This window comes from Wolffia australiana, chromosome 6, assembly GCF_029677425.1.
Source record: "Wolffia australiana isolate 7733 chromosome 6, ASM2967742v1".
NCBI classification, from domain to species: domain Eukaryota; kingdom Viridiplantae; phylum Streptophyta; class Magnoliopsida; order Alismatales; family Araceae; genus Wolffia; species Wolffia australiana.
In genome coordinates, this window is record NC_135840.1 from 10,178,796 (window position 1) to 10,197,268 (window position 18,473).

General features: G+C 48.5%; 1 protein-coding gene across 1 annotated transcript; it reads right to left on the bottom strand.

The window, feature by feature from the left end:
* Positions 1–9,203: 9,203 nt before the first annotated feature.
* Positions 9,204–10,737, bottom strand: LOC144704643 (crocetin glucosyltransferase, chloroplastic-like). The gene has a single exon (XM_078577130.1). The coding sequence runs from the start codon at positions 10,722–10,724 to the stop codon at positions 9,378–9,380; it is 1,347 nt and encodes a 448-aa protein (XP_078433256.1). The 5' UTR covers positions 10,725–10,737; the 3' UTR covers positions 9,204–9,377.
* Between the last annotated feature and the right edge of the window lie 7,736 nt (positions 10,738–18,473).

An 18,473-nucleotide genomic window follows, 5' to 3' on the forward strand; every position in this document is an offset into this window, starting at 1 on the left:
GCCCCAGCCAAGGCCGCCCAAGCAGCCCCGCCAGGGCCGCCCAGGCCAACCCCAGCCAAGACCGCCCCAAGGCCACCAAGGCAGCCCTGCCAGGGCCGCCCCGGCCGTCCATCCAGGGTCGCCCAGGGCCGCCCCTGGTCGCCCGCACACGCCACGCACTGACTGCTTGTCTGTGTCGCGCACGCGGCCGCTCGCCACGTCACACGCCAGCCACCAACGTCGTCGAGGCCGTCCAACGGTTCATCGTCGACGCTTCGAGCCGCGCGCGCTACGCGCTCTCCGGGTGCGCTCCACCGCACTCCGCGCGCTCCGTGCGCTCCGCACACCCTACGCGCGCTTCGCGCACGCGGGTATTCGCCCACGCCTGACTCTGCGACAACATCATCTAGTCTCAACCAGGGCCATTCAACGCCCGGAGCACCCATGATCGTCCCGTCTAGTGGGCCGCTCAACGCCCGGATTCGCCCAACCTCATCACGATCAGAATTTCCCGCATCCTCTTCACGCACTACGGTGCCGAGGTACGCCTGAACTCTTTGGTGTCAAAGTGTTCTCCATTCAGTGTTTTCTCAAGAAGTTTCCACCGCCGTCAAAATTAGATTTGGATTGGGATTTTCTACTTCTTCTCCCTCTTTCTCGAGTGTTTCCTTGCGACGTGAATTCGGGTATTGATTTCGGTGCTTAGGCATCGTCGCGGTGGGGGAAGACAGTACTCCCGCCCTCGATAAGGGTCGGAGCTGCACCACCAGATTTTCATCGGTTTTAAAGTCCAAAATCGATCGTGTGAATTTCTGTGGATTGTTTAATCCCTCCCTACAAACCCGTCTATCACCCTTTACCCGTCGTCAACCCATCCGTCTCCACAGTCGCCCTATTCCATAGTCATCCTACCTCAAATGCCAGGGCTGCCTAGGCAGCCCCAGCCCTGGGCGGCCTTGGGCGGCCTTGGCTGGGGCGGCTTGGGTGGCCCTAGCGGGGCTACCTGGGCTGGGCGGCCTTGGGCGAGAGAGAGGGTGAGAGGGAGAGGGAGAAAGAGAGAGAGAAAGGAGAGAGGGTGGAAGGCCGACGTCGCTGGCGGTGATGGCAGCGACGGCGCCGGCGGCGATGGCTAGGGTTAGGAGGGGTAGGGGAGGCTGGGCAGTCCTCCAAGAAGAGTTAAACTGAAACTCAATTCTTGAAATTACGTCTGCCTAAAAGTTTCTTGAAAACAATGGCCTTTATATAGGCCATGGAGGAAAGAGAAATTGACGAGAAAGTAAAGATGAGAAAATAAAGACGTGCACCGTGTCACGCCAAAGGGCAGTTGTGAATCTGCCTTTGGCGTTGTGTCATGACGCGCATAGAGGCGTGCGCGGGTGGAGACGTGCAAGTTGGCGGTTATGGCGTGTCGGCTTTAGGGTTGACGCCGGTTGACCGTGGCGGGTTGACTTCAGTTGACTCCAGTTGACCGTGGTCCAAAGCATGCGTGTTGACTCTGGTTGACCGTGGTGACGCGTTTGTCGATGAGATGTTGGCGTCTTGGCCATCAATTCCCTCGAGGTGCGGAGAACTCGACTCCGTTGAGTAGACGTCTGAAAGCTCTAGTGGGTTCACCAAGTCGGGGCGCAGGCGAGCCAGGTCTTCCTCCGTGATCCACGTGTCGTCCATCGATGCCTTGTCCTTCCAACGAACAAGAAACTTCCGCACCGTTCCACCTTTGGTGAAGGTGATTTCTTCGTCCAGTATTTCCTTCTATAATTTCATGCCAGTCAGAGGGTAGCGATGGGGGAGTGGACAAGTCAAACTCGCTCACCAGAAAGTCCGAGGGTAGAATGTGGCTATTAGACGAAGGAGGTGGGGCTTTAAACGCGACTAAATCTGAGATATTGAAAGTAGTGCTTATTCCCCACGAGGAGGGTATGTCAACGGCATAGGCATTTTCCCCAACTCGTTTGAGGATTGGAAACGGCCCGGCACTACGAGCATGAAGCTTAGTAGCCCGTTTGGTGGAAAATCTTTCCAGCCTAATCCGCACTATCACCATTTCACCTTCTTTAAATTCACGAAAACAACGGTGCAAATCTGCGGACTGTTTATATGAGGCATTACTATTTATAATACGTGTACGGATTTTCTCATGCAGACTTCTAATATGATGCGCAAATTCATGACCGTCATCTGAGACTCTAGCATGTGGTAACATAGGTATAAGGTCGGTAGGGGTACGAGGAAGATGACCATGCACAATCTCAAATGGACTCGTACCGGTAGTACGGTTAACTGACGCGTTGTAAGCAAATTCGGCACGCGGAGTGATAGAATCCCAAGACTTGAGGTTGTCTCCCACCAATGATTGTAATAGGTTGTCGAGGCTCCTATTCGCGACCTCGGTCTGTCCATCAGTTTGGGGGTGAAAAGCTGTGGAAAACTTGAGCTTTGTCCCCAAAAGATGCCAAAGGGTCTTCCAAAAGTAGCTAGTGAATCGGACATCTCTGTCCGACACTATGCTTTTTGGAAGTCCATGGAGACGCACTACTTCATTGAAAAATAGTTGGGCGACATGAGACACACCCGAAGTTTTAAAGCAAGGGATGAAATGAGCCATCTTCGAGAAACGATCCACAACCACCATGATGGAATCATGGCGTTTGTTCGTCCTCGGGAGCCCTAGCACAAAGTCAATGCTCACATCCTCCCAAGGTTTTTGAGGGACTGGTAGTAGGGTGTAGCGGCCGGTGTTCTGTTTTACCTACTTAGCGAGAGCACATACACGACATTGAGAAACTATACTTGCTACGTCTCGCTTTAGGGAGGGCCAAAAGAATCGATGCTCAACCATAGCTATGGTTTTATCTCTCCCAAAATGACCATTAAGGCCTCCGACATGTGTTTCCCATTCGAGAAAATCCCTAAGAGATGAGCGTGGGATGCATAGGCGACGATCGTAAAATAAGAATCCATTCTCCACAAGATAATTTTGATTATCAGGATTCGGGTATTTGCCTAAGGTCTGAAGAATGGGAGCAAAATCTGGGCAATCTGGATATAGGTCCTTCATCTGATCAAATCTAATAACCTCAACTTTCATAACATTCAACAAATGGACCCTTCTACTCAAAGCATCGGCGACTCGGTTCTCAACTCCCCTCTTATGTTTAAGGACAAAGGTATAAGACTGAATGAATTCAACCCATTTAATATGCCTAGAATTTAATTTCTGCTGGGAATGGAGATACTTTAAGGCTTCGTGATCAGAGTAGAGGACGAATTCCTTAGAGAGTAGATAATGACGCCAATGACGTAAAGATTGGACGATCGCATAAAATTCTTTGTCTTAGGTAGAGTATTTGAGCTTAGCGTCATTCAACTTCTCACTAAAGAAGGCAATAGGATGATTTTCTTGACTTAGAACTCCTCCTATTCCTAACCCTAAAGCATCACAGGCGACCTCGAATACTTTATCAAAACCAGGTAAGCGAAGAATAGGGGCCTGAGCCATTCTAAGTTTGATCTCCTCAAAGGATTTCTGAGCTTCTACCGTCCATTCAAAATGATTTCCCTTAAGGCATTCAGTCAAGGGTGCCATGATGGTGCTAAAGTTGGATATGAATCGTCGATAGAAGGTTGCTAGACCGTGAAAACTACGAACATCATGGGTATTTTTAGGTGTTGGCCACTGGGTTATGGCGTCAATTTTGGCCGGATCGACGGATACACCTTGGTCAGATAGGATAAAACTTAAGAATGAAACATGACTGACAAGGAAAGAACATTTTTTTGGGTGAGCATACAACTGCTCAGTTTTCAATACTTCTCAAACTAAACGTAAGTGTTGGAGATGATCGGGTGTGGATCTACTATAGATAAGGATATCATCAAAATATACGATGACGAAATTTCCTATGAACGGTCTAAGTATATGATTCATCAATCACTGAAAGGTGCTAGGTGCGTTTGATAATCCAAAGGGCATGACCTTCAGCTCATATAGTCCGTCTTTGATCTTAAAGGCGGTTTTCCATTCATCTCCGGGTCGGATACGAACTTGGTGATAACCACTCTTAAGATCAATTTTGGAGAAAACTGTTGAACCTGCCATCATATCAAACATATCGTCGATGCGGGGAATAGGAAACCTATACTTGACCGTGATCTTATTTATAGCTCTACTGTCAATGCACATACGCCAACTCCCATCCTTTTTGGGAGCCAGTAGTGCAGGGACGGCACACGGGCTAAGGCTCTCTTGGATGAACCCCTTGTCCAAGAGTTCTTGGACTTGGCGCTGTAATTCCTTGTACTGCGTAGGGTCCATCCGATAGTGAGGGAGGTTGGGTAACGATGACCCCGGAATGAAATCAATAGCGTGCTGAATATCACGCATCGGAGGTAGGTCATTGGGCAAATCATTGGGGAAAACACTAGCGAATTCCTCTAGTAGCTGAGAAATCTCGGGGGGCGGGTTGGAGGAATCCTCGGAGGAATGATCTGGTATCATGGCCAAACACATAGTCATTTCACTATCGAGTTCTTTCTGAAATTGGGATCCGCTAACAACATACAAGCCTACAGATGGAGATTTAGGTGAGACTCTCTACGGACTATGAGTGTAGGGATGCCACGTGATTTTTTTGCCCTGATGGATAAAAGAACATGTATTTCTCAGACCATAGACGTGTACATCATTATCATACAACCAAGGGCAGCCGAGGATAATGCTGCCCACCTTCATGGGCAGAACATCGCATAATATCTCCTCTTCGTAGGATTGAACCTTTAGAGGGAGACGACATTGGTTCTTCACAGGGATGGAGGTAGCATCGATCCAAGACACAAAATATGGATGGGGGTGATCAATCAAAGGTAATCCCAAACGTGATGTCATAACATCGGAGATGACGTTAATACAACTACCACTATCTACGATCGTCTTACACATCTTATCACCAATTTTAAAATACGTGTAAAATATGGATGTCCTCAATGCAGAATTATCGGTGGTAGGCTGAGTAAGGTTGCAACAGATAATTCTCCTAACTGACGTAGATGGGTCGTGACGAGGAAGAGACGGTGGACAGTCTGTGATGCCAATGAAACTCACTAATCCGTCATCATGCACAAATTCATCGACAACATAGCTCTCAACTCTATACTCCTCCTCATCTATAGTTGGCTCATCGTCGATAGGGTCGCTATCGAGGGGCTCCTGTCCTATGTGCAAGGCTTGTGAAGGGCATTGGGAAGCTCTATGACCTTGACCTTGGCATTTAAAATAAGTCAAGCCGGAAGGACCGAGTTGTGCAGAATTGGGTTGAGGAGGGGCCCTAGCCGTGGACTCTAGGGAGGGTGAGGTACGAGTATTCGGCGTAGTCGATGACTGAGTCGGAGCGGGCGGGCGATGTTCAATGGGAGTATGAGTAGAGGTAGGAACTGGTGGTGGTGGTGCCGGAAGAGCCAAGGGAGAATTACGCTGGGTCGCACGGTTTGAATAAGAAGGGTTAGATAAGTGCGACTGATCGGTAAGAGCAGGGCGATTGTACACGCGAGTATGGCATAAGTTTTGGCAAAGTTCTAGGTCTTCTACAATCTGGTAGGCCTGCTCGATAGTCGTGGCCTTACGGACAAGCAATTCCGTCTCTAGATAAGGGTTAAGACCAGTCCTAAAACGAGAAATAACGACTCAAGGATTCTCTTCAACTCGACACCTCATATAGAATTCCTCAAATTGAGTGATATACTCAGAGACGGGACGTCTACCCTGCTGCGATTTGTGCCATTGGTCAAGAAGGTTATCGAGATAGGCAAGTGGGACGTATTTCTCACACAGTTTGTCCTTCATTTGGGGCCAAGTATCTATGGGTGCCTCAGGACGGTTATAAATCAAAAATTCAAGATTCTCCCAAAAGATTTTTGCTTGTCCCCCTAATCTCATCTCGACATATTGGACTTTATGCCACTCTAGCATATTGTACCACTTGAAATAACTATTCAATTTAGACTCCAAATCAAGATACTCTTTAGGGTCCCTAGACTTTGACTTTGACGCTACGCTGAATCTGCTGCCAATGGTTGTCGTGATCCACACGGCAATGATCGCGAGGGGGAACCACATCCTCGGGTGGAAAAGGATCGTTCCTGTCCGGACGATTCCTGTTCCATCCGTGATATCTATCATCAGGCGGATAAGGATCATTCTGAGGGGGATGATTCCTATCGCGCTCTGGAATCCTCTCCTCCAATGGATGGTAATCGTCCCGTAGTGGGCGATTTCCATCGTGCACCGGGGCTCTATCCACAGGTGGATAGGGATCGTTCTGTGGGGGACGATTCCTATCCTGACCTGGGGTCCTCGGCTTGGCCGGATAGTAATCGTCTCGATGATTTCTATCATGAACCGGAGTGCGAATATCCGGAGGAATCAGATCGTCTCGCTCGAGACGATTGTGATTTTGGCTTCCGGATCTGTCCTCGGGTCGTATAGGATCATCAATGTCGTGATGATTCCTATCACGATCTCGAGATCTAGGATCTGGGATATGGTGGTTCTCGCGATCGCGGCGATGTCGATCCAGACCTCTATTTTCGATTTGATAAGTCCATTCGCTCACCGCATCGATCGAACTAGTTAGACGATTGTCCATATTAGTAATTCATGTATTGACATTACGAAAACCGTTCTGGACAGCGTCTAACACACGATCGATGTCCCCTCGAGAGGAGGTCGGTGGTACGGACGACGACAACTCATGGACAGGGACGGACACCTCACGACCGTCTTGGGATTGGTCTATCATCGGAGCGGCAACTCGTTTGCCTGAACGCAAATGCATGCAATGGGACTGACAGATGATGATGAATGTAGACGCCTACGATGGCGGAAACGACTGGGCTAACAGGTTATGCTCTGATACAAATTTGACGTAGGACGACTATGGAGTAGGGCGACTGTGGAGACGGATGGGTTGACGACGGGTAAAGGGTGATAGACGGGTTTGTAGGGAGGGATTAAACAATCCACAGAAATTCACACAATCGATTTCGGACTTTAAAACCGATGAAAATCTGGTGGTGCAGCTCCGACCCTTATCAAGGGCGGGAGTATTGTCTTCCCCCACCGCGACGATGCCTAAGCATCGAAATCAATACCCGAATTCACGTCACGAGGAAACACTCAAAAAAGAGGGAGAAGAAGTAGAAAATCCCAATCCAAATCTAATTTTGACGGCGGTGGAAACTTCTCGAGAAAACACTAAACGGAGAACACTTTGACACCAAAGAGTTCAGGCGTACCTCGGCACCGTAGTGCATGAAGAGGATGCGGGAAATTCCGATCGTGATGAGGCTGGGCGAATCCGGGCGTTGAGCGGCCCACTGGACGGGACGATCCTGAGCGCTCCGGGCGTTGAATGGCCCTGGTTGAGACTAGATGATGTTGTCGCAGAGTCAGGCGTGGCGAATACCAGCGCGGCGCGCGTAGTGTGCGGAGCGCACGCAGGCCGCGCGGAGAGCGGCGCGCGCCGCGAGCGGCGCGTAGCGCGCGCAGTGCGCGGAGCGCACCCAGCGCGTAGCGTGCGCGCGTGGCTCAGCGTCGGCGGCGTCGACGGTGTCGACGATGAACCGTTGGATGGCCTCGACGACGTCGGTGGCCGGCGTGTGACGTGGCGAGCGGCCGCGTGCGCGGCGCGGACAAGCAGTCAGCGCGTGGCGTGCGCGGGCGACCAGGGGCGGCCCTGGGCGACCCTGGATGGACGGCCGGGTGGCCACCGCGGGCTGCTGGCGGCCTGGGGCGGTCTTGGCTGGGGTTGGCCTAGGCGGCCCTGGCGGGGCTGCTTGGCCAGCCTTGGCTGGGGCGGCCTGGGCGGCCTGGGCGGCCCTGGCGGGGCTGCTTGGGCGGCCTTGGCTGGTGCAGCTTCGGCGGCCCTGGCGGGGCTGCTTGGGCGGCCTTGGGCTGGGGCGTTCTGGGCGGCCCTGGCGGGGCTGCCTGGGCGGCCTTGGGCGGCCTTGGCTGGGGCGGCTTGGGTGGCCCTAGCGGGGCTACCTGGGCTGGGCAGCCTTGGGCGAGAGAGAGGGTGAGAGGGAGAGGGAGAAAGGAGAGAGGGTGGAAGGCCGACGTCGCTGGCGGCGGCAGTGGCAGCGACGGCGCCGGCGTCGGCGGCGACGGCTAGGGTTAGGAGGGGTAGGGGAGGCTGGGCAGTCCTCCAAGAAGAGTTAAACTGAAACTCAATTCTTGAAATTATGACGGCCTAAAAGTTTCTTGAAAATAATAGCCTTTATATAGGCCTTGGAGGAAAGAGAAATTGACGAGAAAGTAAAGACGAGAAAATAAAGACGTGCGCCGTGTCACGCCAAAGGGCAGTTGTGAATCTGCCTTTGGCGTCGTGTCATGACGCGCGTAGAGGCGTGCGCGGGTGGAGACGTGCAAGTTGGCGGCTGTGGCGTGTCGGCTTTAAGGTTGACGCCGGTTGACCGTGGCGGGTTGACTTTGGTTGACTCCGGTTGACCGTGGTCCAAAGCATGCATGTTGACTCTGGTTGACCGTGGTGACGCGTTTGTCGAGGAGATGTTGGCGTCCTTGCCATCAAAAATTATTTTTTCGATAGTAGTCCAGAATGTTGATTTCCGGGATGACATGGTGACAAGGGAAACTTATCCTCTTTACCAAGAAAGCTGCACAATTATTTTGAAAAATATCCCTTTTCTGATATTTGTTACTTTTGATTTTGTGGAAAGCTTTGAATTTTCTTCCGTAAAGAAGATGATTTGTCCGTCGCAGATTCAGCCTTCACCATTTCACCGCAGTTAGAATATTTTATTTACTGGCTTCTCACTGCACTGAGTCTAACTCATATAAAAGTGACCAAAATAAAACTATAGAAAAATGTGGCTACAAAATTTAAACGCCCTTCAAGATTTTGGTGATTAAAATAGTGTTTAGGTCGATATAAAAAATCGAGCCTACATCCCCGGGAATCTGATTCAGAACTACTGATAAAATTCTTTCCTGTAGTGCCAACCTTGCTCCTAGAAGTTGAAGGAGGAAATATTTATTTCAACTTTTCCCGACGGAATCCTTTCAAACATTATACTTGACTAAGATAACATTTTAATGGCCCACATTCTCTGTCTCTTTCGAAAATAAAAATACGGTGGGTCCGAAAATTAAAAAAACCCTAAATGCTGCTTTTTTTCTGCAACCAATCTGTTGTTCCGCATGAAAACCAGGAAAAACAAATGGAAATGTAATTCAATTCTTGAAATCACTCCCTAATCACATCGTAACACACACCAAGAAATAACAGGCTGAGACAAAACAGCCATCTTTATGACGGAGAGGGGATAATCTAGAATGGGTCCTCCAAATCTACGCCGATAGAAAGACAGAAAACCATGCATTTCTTTCAAGTCAGCCCCCCCATCGGACTCCGGACAAACGCCCTCAGATTACGATCCGACGATCCTCCTTCCCTAAACGCGTCTCTCGCCAAGCTCGCCAACGCCTTCGCCCTTCTCCTCATATCCTCCCCTTCTCCCTCCCCCATCACCAGCTCTATACACCTGCTCAACTCCGCCTTCTCCGCCTTCTCCGCCCTCACTCCTACTCCCCACTCCGCCTCCACCAACCGGCAATTCGCCATCTGGTCCGTCCACTGCGGCAGACCCACCATCGGAACACCGCAAACGACGCTCTCCAACGTTGAATTCCACCCACAGTGCGTCACAAAGCAGCCCACCGCCCCACTAGCCAACACCTCCACTTGAGAACACCACTCCACCACTCTCCCCTTCTCTCCTTCCTCCACCCCTTCTCTCTCGCCGCGAGCCACCCAAAGATACGGCCTCCCGCTCTCTCGCAGCGCCTTGGATATCTCCTCTCTCTCGCTAACCGGCAGCACAGAGTGACTCCCAAACGATACATAGACCACGGAGCCTTCCTTCTGCGCGCTCAGCCACGCCATGTACTCATCCTCCGCCCTCTGAAGGTCTCCTCCGATGGCCTTATCTTCTTCGTCTTCTCCGTCGGTGTAAGCGGAAGGCAGCGCCGGCCCGATAGCGACTAACTCCGCCTCCCCTGCCGCCGTTAGAGTGCTTTTCTCCAGCCCGTCGAAGGTGTTCACTAGCACCACGCGACTAAGTCCTTGGAAGGTAGCCTCCACGGCGGGGAAGAAGAGCTCGTCCACCGTCAATTTCTTCAGAAGCAGAGACGGCAAGTCGCGGACTTGCAACGTGGGTACTCCCGGGAGAGCGATTTCCGAGGTGGGTTTTTCCTGGGTGGCGATGTTTATTATTTTCTCGGCGTGCCCGTTGAAGAAGAGGTGGTAGACGCGGAAGAGCGCCGCGGCTTGGATCCAGTAGAGAACGGCGGGAACGGCTAGATCTGCCGCCACGTCGCGCGCCCAGGGAACGAGGAAGTTGAAGATGACGCAGGTTACGGGGCTTCCGCTGGCGGCGAGCTCGTTGGCGATGGCGGTTAAGCTTTTGATGCCGGCGGAGGCGAGCTCGGTTAGTAAGTCGGAGGGGTCTAAGTCCGGTAATTTGAAGGACTTGTCGTACTTGCCTTGGGAGTAAGGGGAGAAGGATAGGGTGGGAGGAGAAGAAGAGGTGTTGAGACGGCTATTATACTCTATGGAGGTGGAGAAGGTGACTCTGGCGCTGAGTCGAGCCAGGCGCTTGGCGAGTTGAAGGGAGGGGTTGATGTGGCCTTGCGCTGGAAAGGAGACGATAAGAAAGTGCTGTTTTTCTTCCATGGGTCTTGCGGCTTGAAGGCAAGGCGAGGAGGACGCGGCGTTTGTGTGTTTTATAGGCTAAGGAAAGTTTGGTGGTTGGGAAGGGACGCCGTGGATGAATGGTAGCCACAATTGCGAGTGAAGAGGATGGAAGCCAGGAGAGTGTTGAAAAGGGATGATGGCCATGGGGCCAGAGTGTCGTGTACATGGGCAATTGTCGTCCACTGGCCTTGTGATAAAGCAAAATTTGGGGTGTAGTTTCTTTTAGCAATCACCACTGGCCTTGCAGCTTTTGAATCTAGGTCAGTCAAATAATATTTATAAATTATTAACTCCCTCGGGCTTATAGTGAGGTTGTCTTCACAGGGATTCCCAGTGAGAAGAAGAAGAAGAGTAGGACTGTAATAATAAGATAATAAGGATATAAGAAGTGCTGATATGATAATAAAATAATATAATGGAGGTAAGAGAATAATATTGTTATTCAAGAATATTTAAGGGCGATGCATTATAAAGATCTTTAAATAATAAGGGAGGTAAAAGAATAAAATAAAAATATTTTTTAATGTTAATCGCAGTGCTGGCAGGTGCTCGCGGGTGCATGAGGTGTTGTTCATTGACATATTTATACCTCTCTCTTTTCGCAATCACATATTCCTGCCCCTCTTTGCTCAACCACAATACCACCTCTCTCTCTCTCTCTCTCTCTCTCTCTCTCTCTCTCTCTCTCTCTCTCTCTCTCTCTCTCTCCCTCTCTCTCTCTCTCTCTCTCTCTCTCTCTCTCTCTCCCCCTCTCTCTCTCTCTCCCTCTCCCCGGACCTCTCTCTCTCCATCTCCCCGGACCTCTCTCTCTCCATCTCCCCGGACCTCGCTCTCTCCATCTCCCCCGACTCCTCTCTCTCTCCATCTCCCCGGACCTCTCTCTCTCCATCTTCCCCGACTTCTCTCTCTCTCCCTCACACCCTTCTTCCCTCCCTCTCTCTCTCTCTCCCTCTCTCTCTCCATCTCCCCCCACCTCTCTCTCTCTCCCTCACACCACTCTTCCCTCCCTCTCTCTGTCTATCTATCTCCTCTCTCATTCCCCCTCTCTCTTGCACTGGCGTCTCTCTCTCTCACTACCATATCTCTGTATCTAACTCTTCCTCCCTTCTCTCGCAGTGCCATCTCTCTCTATCTCTCCCTCACTTCTCTATCATAATTTTATGGTAGTCAATTCTTCAATCATGCATCAAATGGTACAATTATAGAGCATGTGAACTTTTACGGACGTTAGCAATAAAATATTTCCAATGAAAAATGTTTATTTATAAATCTTCAAATGATAATCTTTAGACCAAGCTTTCTGACAGCGCAAATTCTAGGGTACAGTGTTGTTCTCATTGTAACTTCTTTAAACCTACACCAAATAACATGGTTACCAATCTTATGGATCTAGGATGACATTAAAAACAAATTTGGTGTTGAAAAACTTTCAAAAATAGCCTGTCAATTTGTCGGCAGGCCTGATTTGATGTTTCTCTTTATAATGTGAATTTTTCACCAAGCTTTATAATGGGCATAATACAACTTTGTGATTTAGTTCATGAACCATAAAAGGTATAAACGAATAATTGCACTTCCTCCATAAATATAACATTAAAAAATTTCTTAAAAATTTGCTTGATATTTTACGTCCACTTCTTCAAAGTAGTACAAAAATGCACTCATATTCATCTATACTTAGGCGCTTATAAGATAATCCATTAATTCAGCTAAAAATATCTACCGTAGGAAGAGAAGTCCATGTCAGACATCATGTTTCACAGGCCAAATGATGTCTAATTCATATGTATAGTTCCTTTTACAAATAAGCATGTTGAATCTTCTGTAAATCCACTGATTGAGGGCTGACTTAATGTAATTTATGTTGAAAATTTATCAAAACACAAACTTAGGCACTTCACTAAAATGCATTTAGTTAGACATTTTAAATATCTCCAATGGGATGATGCCTCTTTGGCAAGTCATCAGAATTAGATTTGGTAATTCTGCATGGAGTTCCATGAGGCCTGGATCTGGATTTTGCATGGACCATGTTGGGTATGTCATGAATAGCAAAACAGATTCTTTGTATACATCTCTGAGGATGAGGCCTAGCAATAATTTTAGAGGTGATTGACCTGATGGTGATGATGCACTTAGCTTGTAGATAAAGGCAAAAAAAATAAGGTTCATCATGAAGGACGTCATTGGGGACGTCGTTCGACAGGTAATTACCTACGGAGATGTAACTGCATGATGCGATGTCCTAGGTGACGATGACGATGACCTCTTGACCCTCTTCTGAGCAACGATGGCGACTACGGCGCCAAGTGGACTAAGTCCGTCGGTGCTCACACGTAACGGACGGGCTAGGCCGTACCTAAGAAGTTCACTCAAGTAAAATCTCTCGTGGTGGTTTATCCTCTCACCTATTCTAACCCGAGTGCGATGGAGTACAGCCAAAAAGTATACGACAGAAGATACATTAAGTTGGTGAGCTAGGGGAGCGATAAATTAACTTGGTGAGCTAGGGGAGCGAGGTACCTCTTTGGCTGCTTTGTCTCAATGTCGATATACTCGTCGGTGCAGGAGTCGGGTGGGGGGACTCGATGGAGCTGTGTCGGAGATGGGCACCGCATCGCTCGGCTGGCAGCGGAGTCGCGGCTCAGGAGACGTGACGATGGAGTAGGGAAAGTGGGGCATGGACGCGGGACGTGGTGGCAGCGGTGCGGAGCACAATGGCAATGGCATAAGGCATGGTGGCCTGCGACGCGGCAGCAACAACGCGATGAGGCAGCAATGGTGCTACGGGTGACGGGGGGCGCGGCACTAGTGTGAGCACAGGCGGCATTCACGGCAGCTACGGGTGGCACAGGCGTGGCACATTTAGCAACAGCGGCAGCTGCGGGCAGCGTTGGCGCGATCGTGAGCGACAGCGGAGCATGGGCGTGGGTGCCAACGATGACACAATGTGAGCGTGAGCACGGTTGTCTTGCGGCGACGGTGGTCCGAGCTGCTTGGCGCCAGTCTGCTGCGTGGGATGTGCAGACGGCGCGCGAGGCAGGCATTCTGGTTGTGGCGATGGTCCGGGTGGCTTGGCATCAGTCCGGGCATGTGGGACTCACGAGGCGGGCAGCCTGGCAGCAACGGTGGTCTAGGTGGCTCGGCGGAGGTCCGGGCAGGTGGGACATGTGGGCGACGTGTGAGGTGGGTGGCTGGGCAGCGTGGCCCGGCGGCACGATGCGGTAGAGCGCGGGCATTGTGGCATGCAAGGGCGGCTGTGATGGGCGGCGGCAACGGGGGCTTGGCTGTCCAGTGATTGCGAGCAAAGCAGGTGCTGCACGAGCGCGACATGGGCACCGAGCAGCGCGACGGGTGACGACAACGACAGCTTGGTGGTGGTGTGGTACGGGTCATGCAGACGATGCAGCTGGCAGCGACGGCGGTGGGCCGAGCACATGGGACGCACGAGCGAACAACTGGTGGCGGGTGGCGGCGGCCCCACAGCAGTCTGAGCGCGTGTGACGCGCAGGCAAACAATTGGCAGCGGGTGGTGGCCACCCGGCAGCGGCGCTCTTCCCTTTCCCCTCCCCTCTCCTTCTTCTTCTTCTTCTTATTCCTCTTCCTCTTCTTTCTCAAGAGGTCGTGGAGTCTTCTTTTCCGAAAATTAATATTTGACTAAGGAGGCTAGGGTGCCCATCCATCCCTTATATAGGAATGGTGATCAGCCCCTTAAAAGAGGTCCAACAAGGGGGGCCCATTAGACTTGGGGGCCCTTAAAACCCAAAGCATACAAAAAAATAAAAACAAAGGTCTGAAAAGGGGTCGTGCAAGTTGATACGGCCCAAAAGATGTCAAACTCACGAGCAGTGGTGTATCTTCGCCTTCTCCTTGGGGTGCCGGTCAGGCTGGGCTCAAACTGGCGGGCCGTCAATGATGACGGTGTTGGCTTTGACGACGTCTATGATGGAGTTGGACTGCTCGCTCCATCATGATTTTCTATGTAATATAACCATAGGTATCCCAATATAACACTACCCACCTCCATGGAGAATGCATTTCAATATAACACAGAGACGTCAGGATCGTACGGTACGTGTTACAACACAGGGAAATGGGAAATGCACAGAAGATATGAATGCATGTTTAGAAATAACTCTTGTCGAGAAAATAGTGGAAAACTATTGACTTATAATTACAATTTAATTTGATTTTCGGGAAGGGGACTATCATGATTAGACTCCCAAGGACCGGTGATGATCACAAGAACACCTATGACGTGAGGAGCGCGATAGCCGAAAGGCGTCCACGACTTCCTCTGTCAAGTAACCAGACCTTAACCACAAAGAGTTATCTTAACTCTCGATGTAAGTGGCTATCATTTATTTCGTTTTTAAAAACCGGCCAGGAGAACAGATAGCGTAAGAGAGCACTAAAGAAGGTAATAATACGGAGAAAAGGGGAGACGATAGAACTTGATAGAGTTTGTAAATCCAAGTGGGGACAGTGAAGTTCCACGTCAATGAGTAGCTTTGACGTGTTGAGCTGACAACTTCACAATTGAGAATGAAGGCTTGCTTTGCTGGCGTGGATGTCAGCAGAACTACATGCTCGTGACTGGCGGGCGAAGAGATGAGATAGCTTCCATCATGGTGGAGCGAAGGTGGAGCACTCAGATTCGAACAGAGGGCACTCATGCGCACAGACGCTTGCAAAACATTTGGCATGCCACGCTTCGGTCACGCACAGTGCGGGAATTGATGGTCCCGGGCGTACGACGCTTGGGTGCACGTCGTTTGGGCGCATAGTGTTTGAACGAGGGTGTTTGGGCGCGTGGCGCTTGGGCTTGCGATGCTTGGCGCGTGGCGCCCGGCGCACGGCGTACATCCATCTTGATTCATTGCTAGTCCCTTACCAATGTGCCTTAGATTCTCCTTCAAAAGTACATCCATCCCGTGAAACAAAAAGACTCAAGTATGAAGTGTTATGAGTATCAATCACATCTCTAAGTATAAATAGCCCATAAAATACTAAAGCACTAATGATCAAGTCCTTTGTGGTGATGGAAAGAGCTAGTGGCCATGAGGAGGGAAGCTTAGTTCTCTTTAGGTATGGTATTAGCATCATGAAAATTTCGCACCCTCTTAAGAAAGGTGGCTCTCATCACTCAAGAGAAGTGGCCCTCATCTTACCCGCACAATATCTCTCTTCTACATGAAATTTGAAATCAGTCATTCTTCTCATTCGAGTTCTAGCACAAAATATCAAGAGTGTACCAAAGGAATACGTGTGGTGAGGTTAAATTCAAACATGGGTACCTATAGGTAGGGAAGAGAAGAGATAGGCGAGTGACATCAACATGGGAAGGATTGGGTGAAGGGAAAATGAAGGATGTCAGATAGGTAGATGTTACTTAAACTAGCCCACTCCCAAATATAGATGAATGAGCAGAATACACAAGAAGAAAGTGCACAAAAATGAGGAAGTGGAGTTCATCAAGAGTGTGGATGAGATTGGCATGTATCCACATAAACAAAAGATTCAAATAACGACCAAAAAATCATGGGAAAAGAAAAATGGGAATGAAGAAATAAACAAACAAAACCCCATAAAAGTTTTTTTGGATTTTTTTTTTTTTGAAGGGGTGAACGGCCAAGAACAATACATATGAGATCATATTTTCCAAGAGAAGAAATGAAATGTTTGTCTTGCTAAATGCTCTTGATATGTAGGGGCATGTGCAATTGTATAGTATTTGGACCATTAAATTTCCCTTTCCTTGCTAATTTGATTGTCCACACAAGAAAGGAAGTGAAACAACACAAGCAAACAGGATGAATTTCTTGAAATTGAAATTCATCAATTCATCCCATGCTAGTGAGAATGAGGAGAAATAAGATGAGAATATGTAGAAGAAACTAAGAGGGGTTGGGTCGGACCAAAGTAAGGAATGGGAATAGCACTCACTCGTTGAAGTCCAGCCAGAAATAGGGGTTGTCCTCTCCCTTAATTAAGCCGTAGTCCATTTTTTTATTTACTTCTGCGAAAAACCCACACCTTCTGATGAAATAGTTTGGTAGCTCGAAGGAAGCAAAAACAAAACCAGCCTATCTTTCTTTCAGAACCAACCTCCATGGGTTGTTTTCTATATGACATAGTCCATTGGATTGGGGCAATGGTACGCACCTATATTTGGTGCCCCCTCTCTCACTTCATTATGAACCTGGTTACGAAGTAAATGCTAATCAATGAAATTGAGTCGGAAAGATAGGTAACGAAGTTAAGTAGCCGGACTAGATAATATCACAAAGGGGAAGAGGAGAAGAAAACTTTGGGAATTGGGCATCTTCTAAGTAACATGGAAGGTAGCTAAGAGGGTAAAATCTCAGTTCACAAATAGATAGGTGGGAAAAGATGGGTTGTGGGTGATGAAGTAAAGTAGTACACATGGTTCCCAAATTAGCTTTAGGTGGTCCAAGGGCAGGTGTTTCTGTGCTTATGACTTGAAGAAATGACCATCTCTCCTTCCAGATGAAATTCTTCATGATGCATATCCTTGACCAAAGAGTAGGATACAATCAATTCACTCATCACTCTCTTCCATAATGATAGTACTTCTACCCTTTGAATTTCACGTCTGCTCCTCACAATACTAGGTATCCTAACTAGTTAGTAACTGACCAAGAGTCTCTAGACTCATGTGTTATACCATCAAGAGATGCTTTTGATCTGCTACAAGAGCCTAACTTCTCTACTCATGCCTTATGGATCATGGTTTAAACAACTTCTCAAGGTGGGGATGCTTATATGGGATGTATGCATTCAAGAATAATGACATTAAAAATATTTTAAAAAATGAAAGATATGATCCATTCATGCATAAAGACCTATTTCATTTTCATTTGGACACCTAAATTAACCCCCCCAACTGCTATATGCATTGCCCCAATGCAAATAATAGTAAAAAGTAGAGGGCAAAGAAAATACAAATCGAATAGGAGTAGGTGTTGATCATCCCATTGTAGTTGGCTGACATTGGACTAGTTGACTGTTTCTAAATTGTCATCCTACTTAATGTATAAACTAAAAAGTAAAATAACAAAACAAGAAGAGAAACAAATGGCCCACCATGGTCTTAATTGTTCAAATAAAAATGAGCAAAGTTAAAAATGCATGGGTTGAAATTAAGCTAAGGAGACCTACTGGATTGAAAGAGCTATGAAAGGTTTAAAAATGCATGCATTGCCTCGTGTCCAAAAGAGACCTACTGGATACTATTTCCCCAATCCCACACTTAGTTAATAGAGCTCCTGGGTCCCATTTCTTCCGAAGATTTTTCTTTAATAGAATAAAACTTATACTTTCAGATGACTGAATCCCCTTTTGCTTACTAAATGGAGTGGAAAGAGTTTTCATAAAAATTGAGTATGAAGGAATATTCTGAATTTCATCTTCCAAAGGAATAGTGATAGTGGCTTCTTTAAAAAAAATAAGCAAGTGACTATCACTAACTGTTGCTTTGGAAGGCTTTAAAACCAACGGAAATGGAATAGGTGGTACGTAATCTTTTAGGTTAGGTTCTAGTATTTTCATTTTCTCTGGGGGTTCCTCAGGATATTCACTCACATTATCAACACATCTATATTCTTCCTCTACATCAGGTTCATCACGAGGTTTTCTCTCAAATGGGTCAGCTGATTCCTTCCCATTTCTTAATCTATAAATTCCGCTTAGATGCACATGTCCATG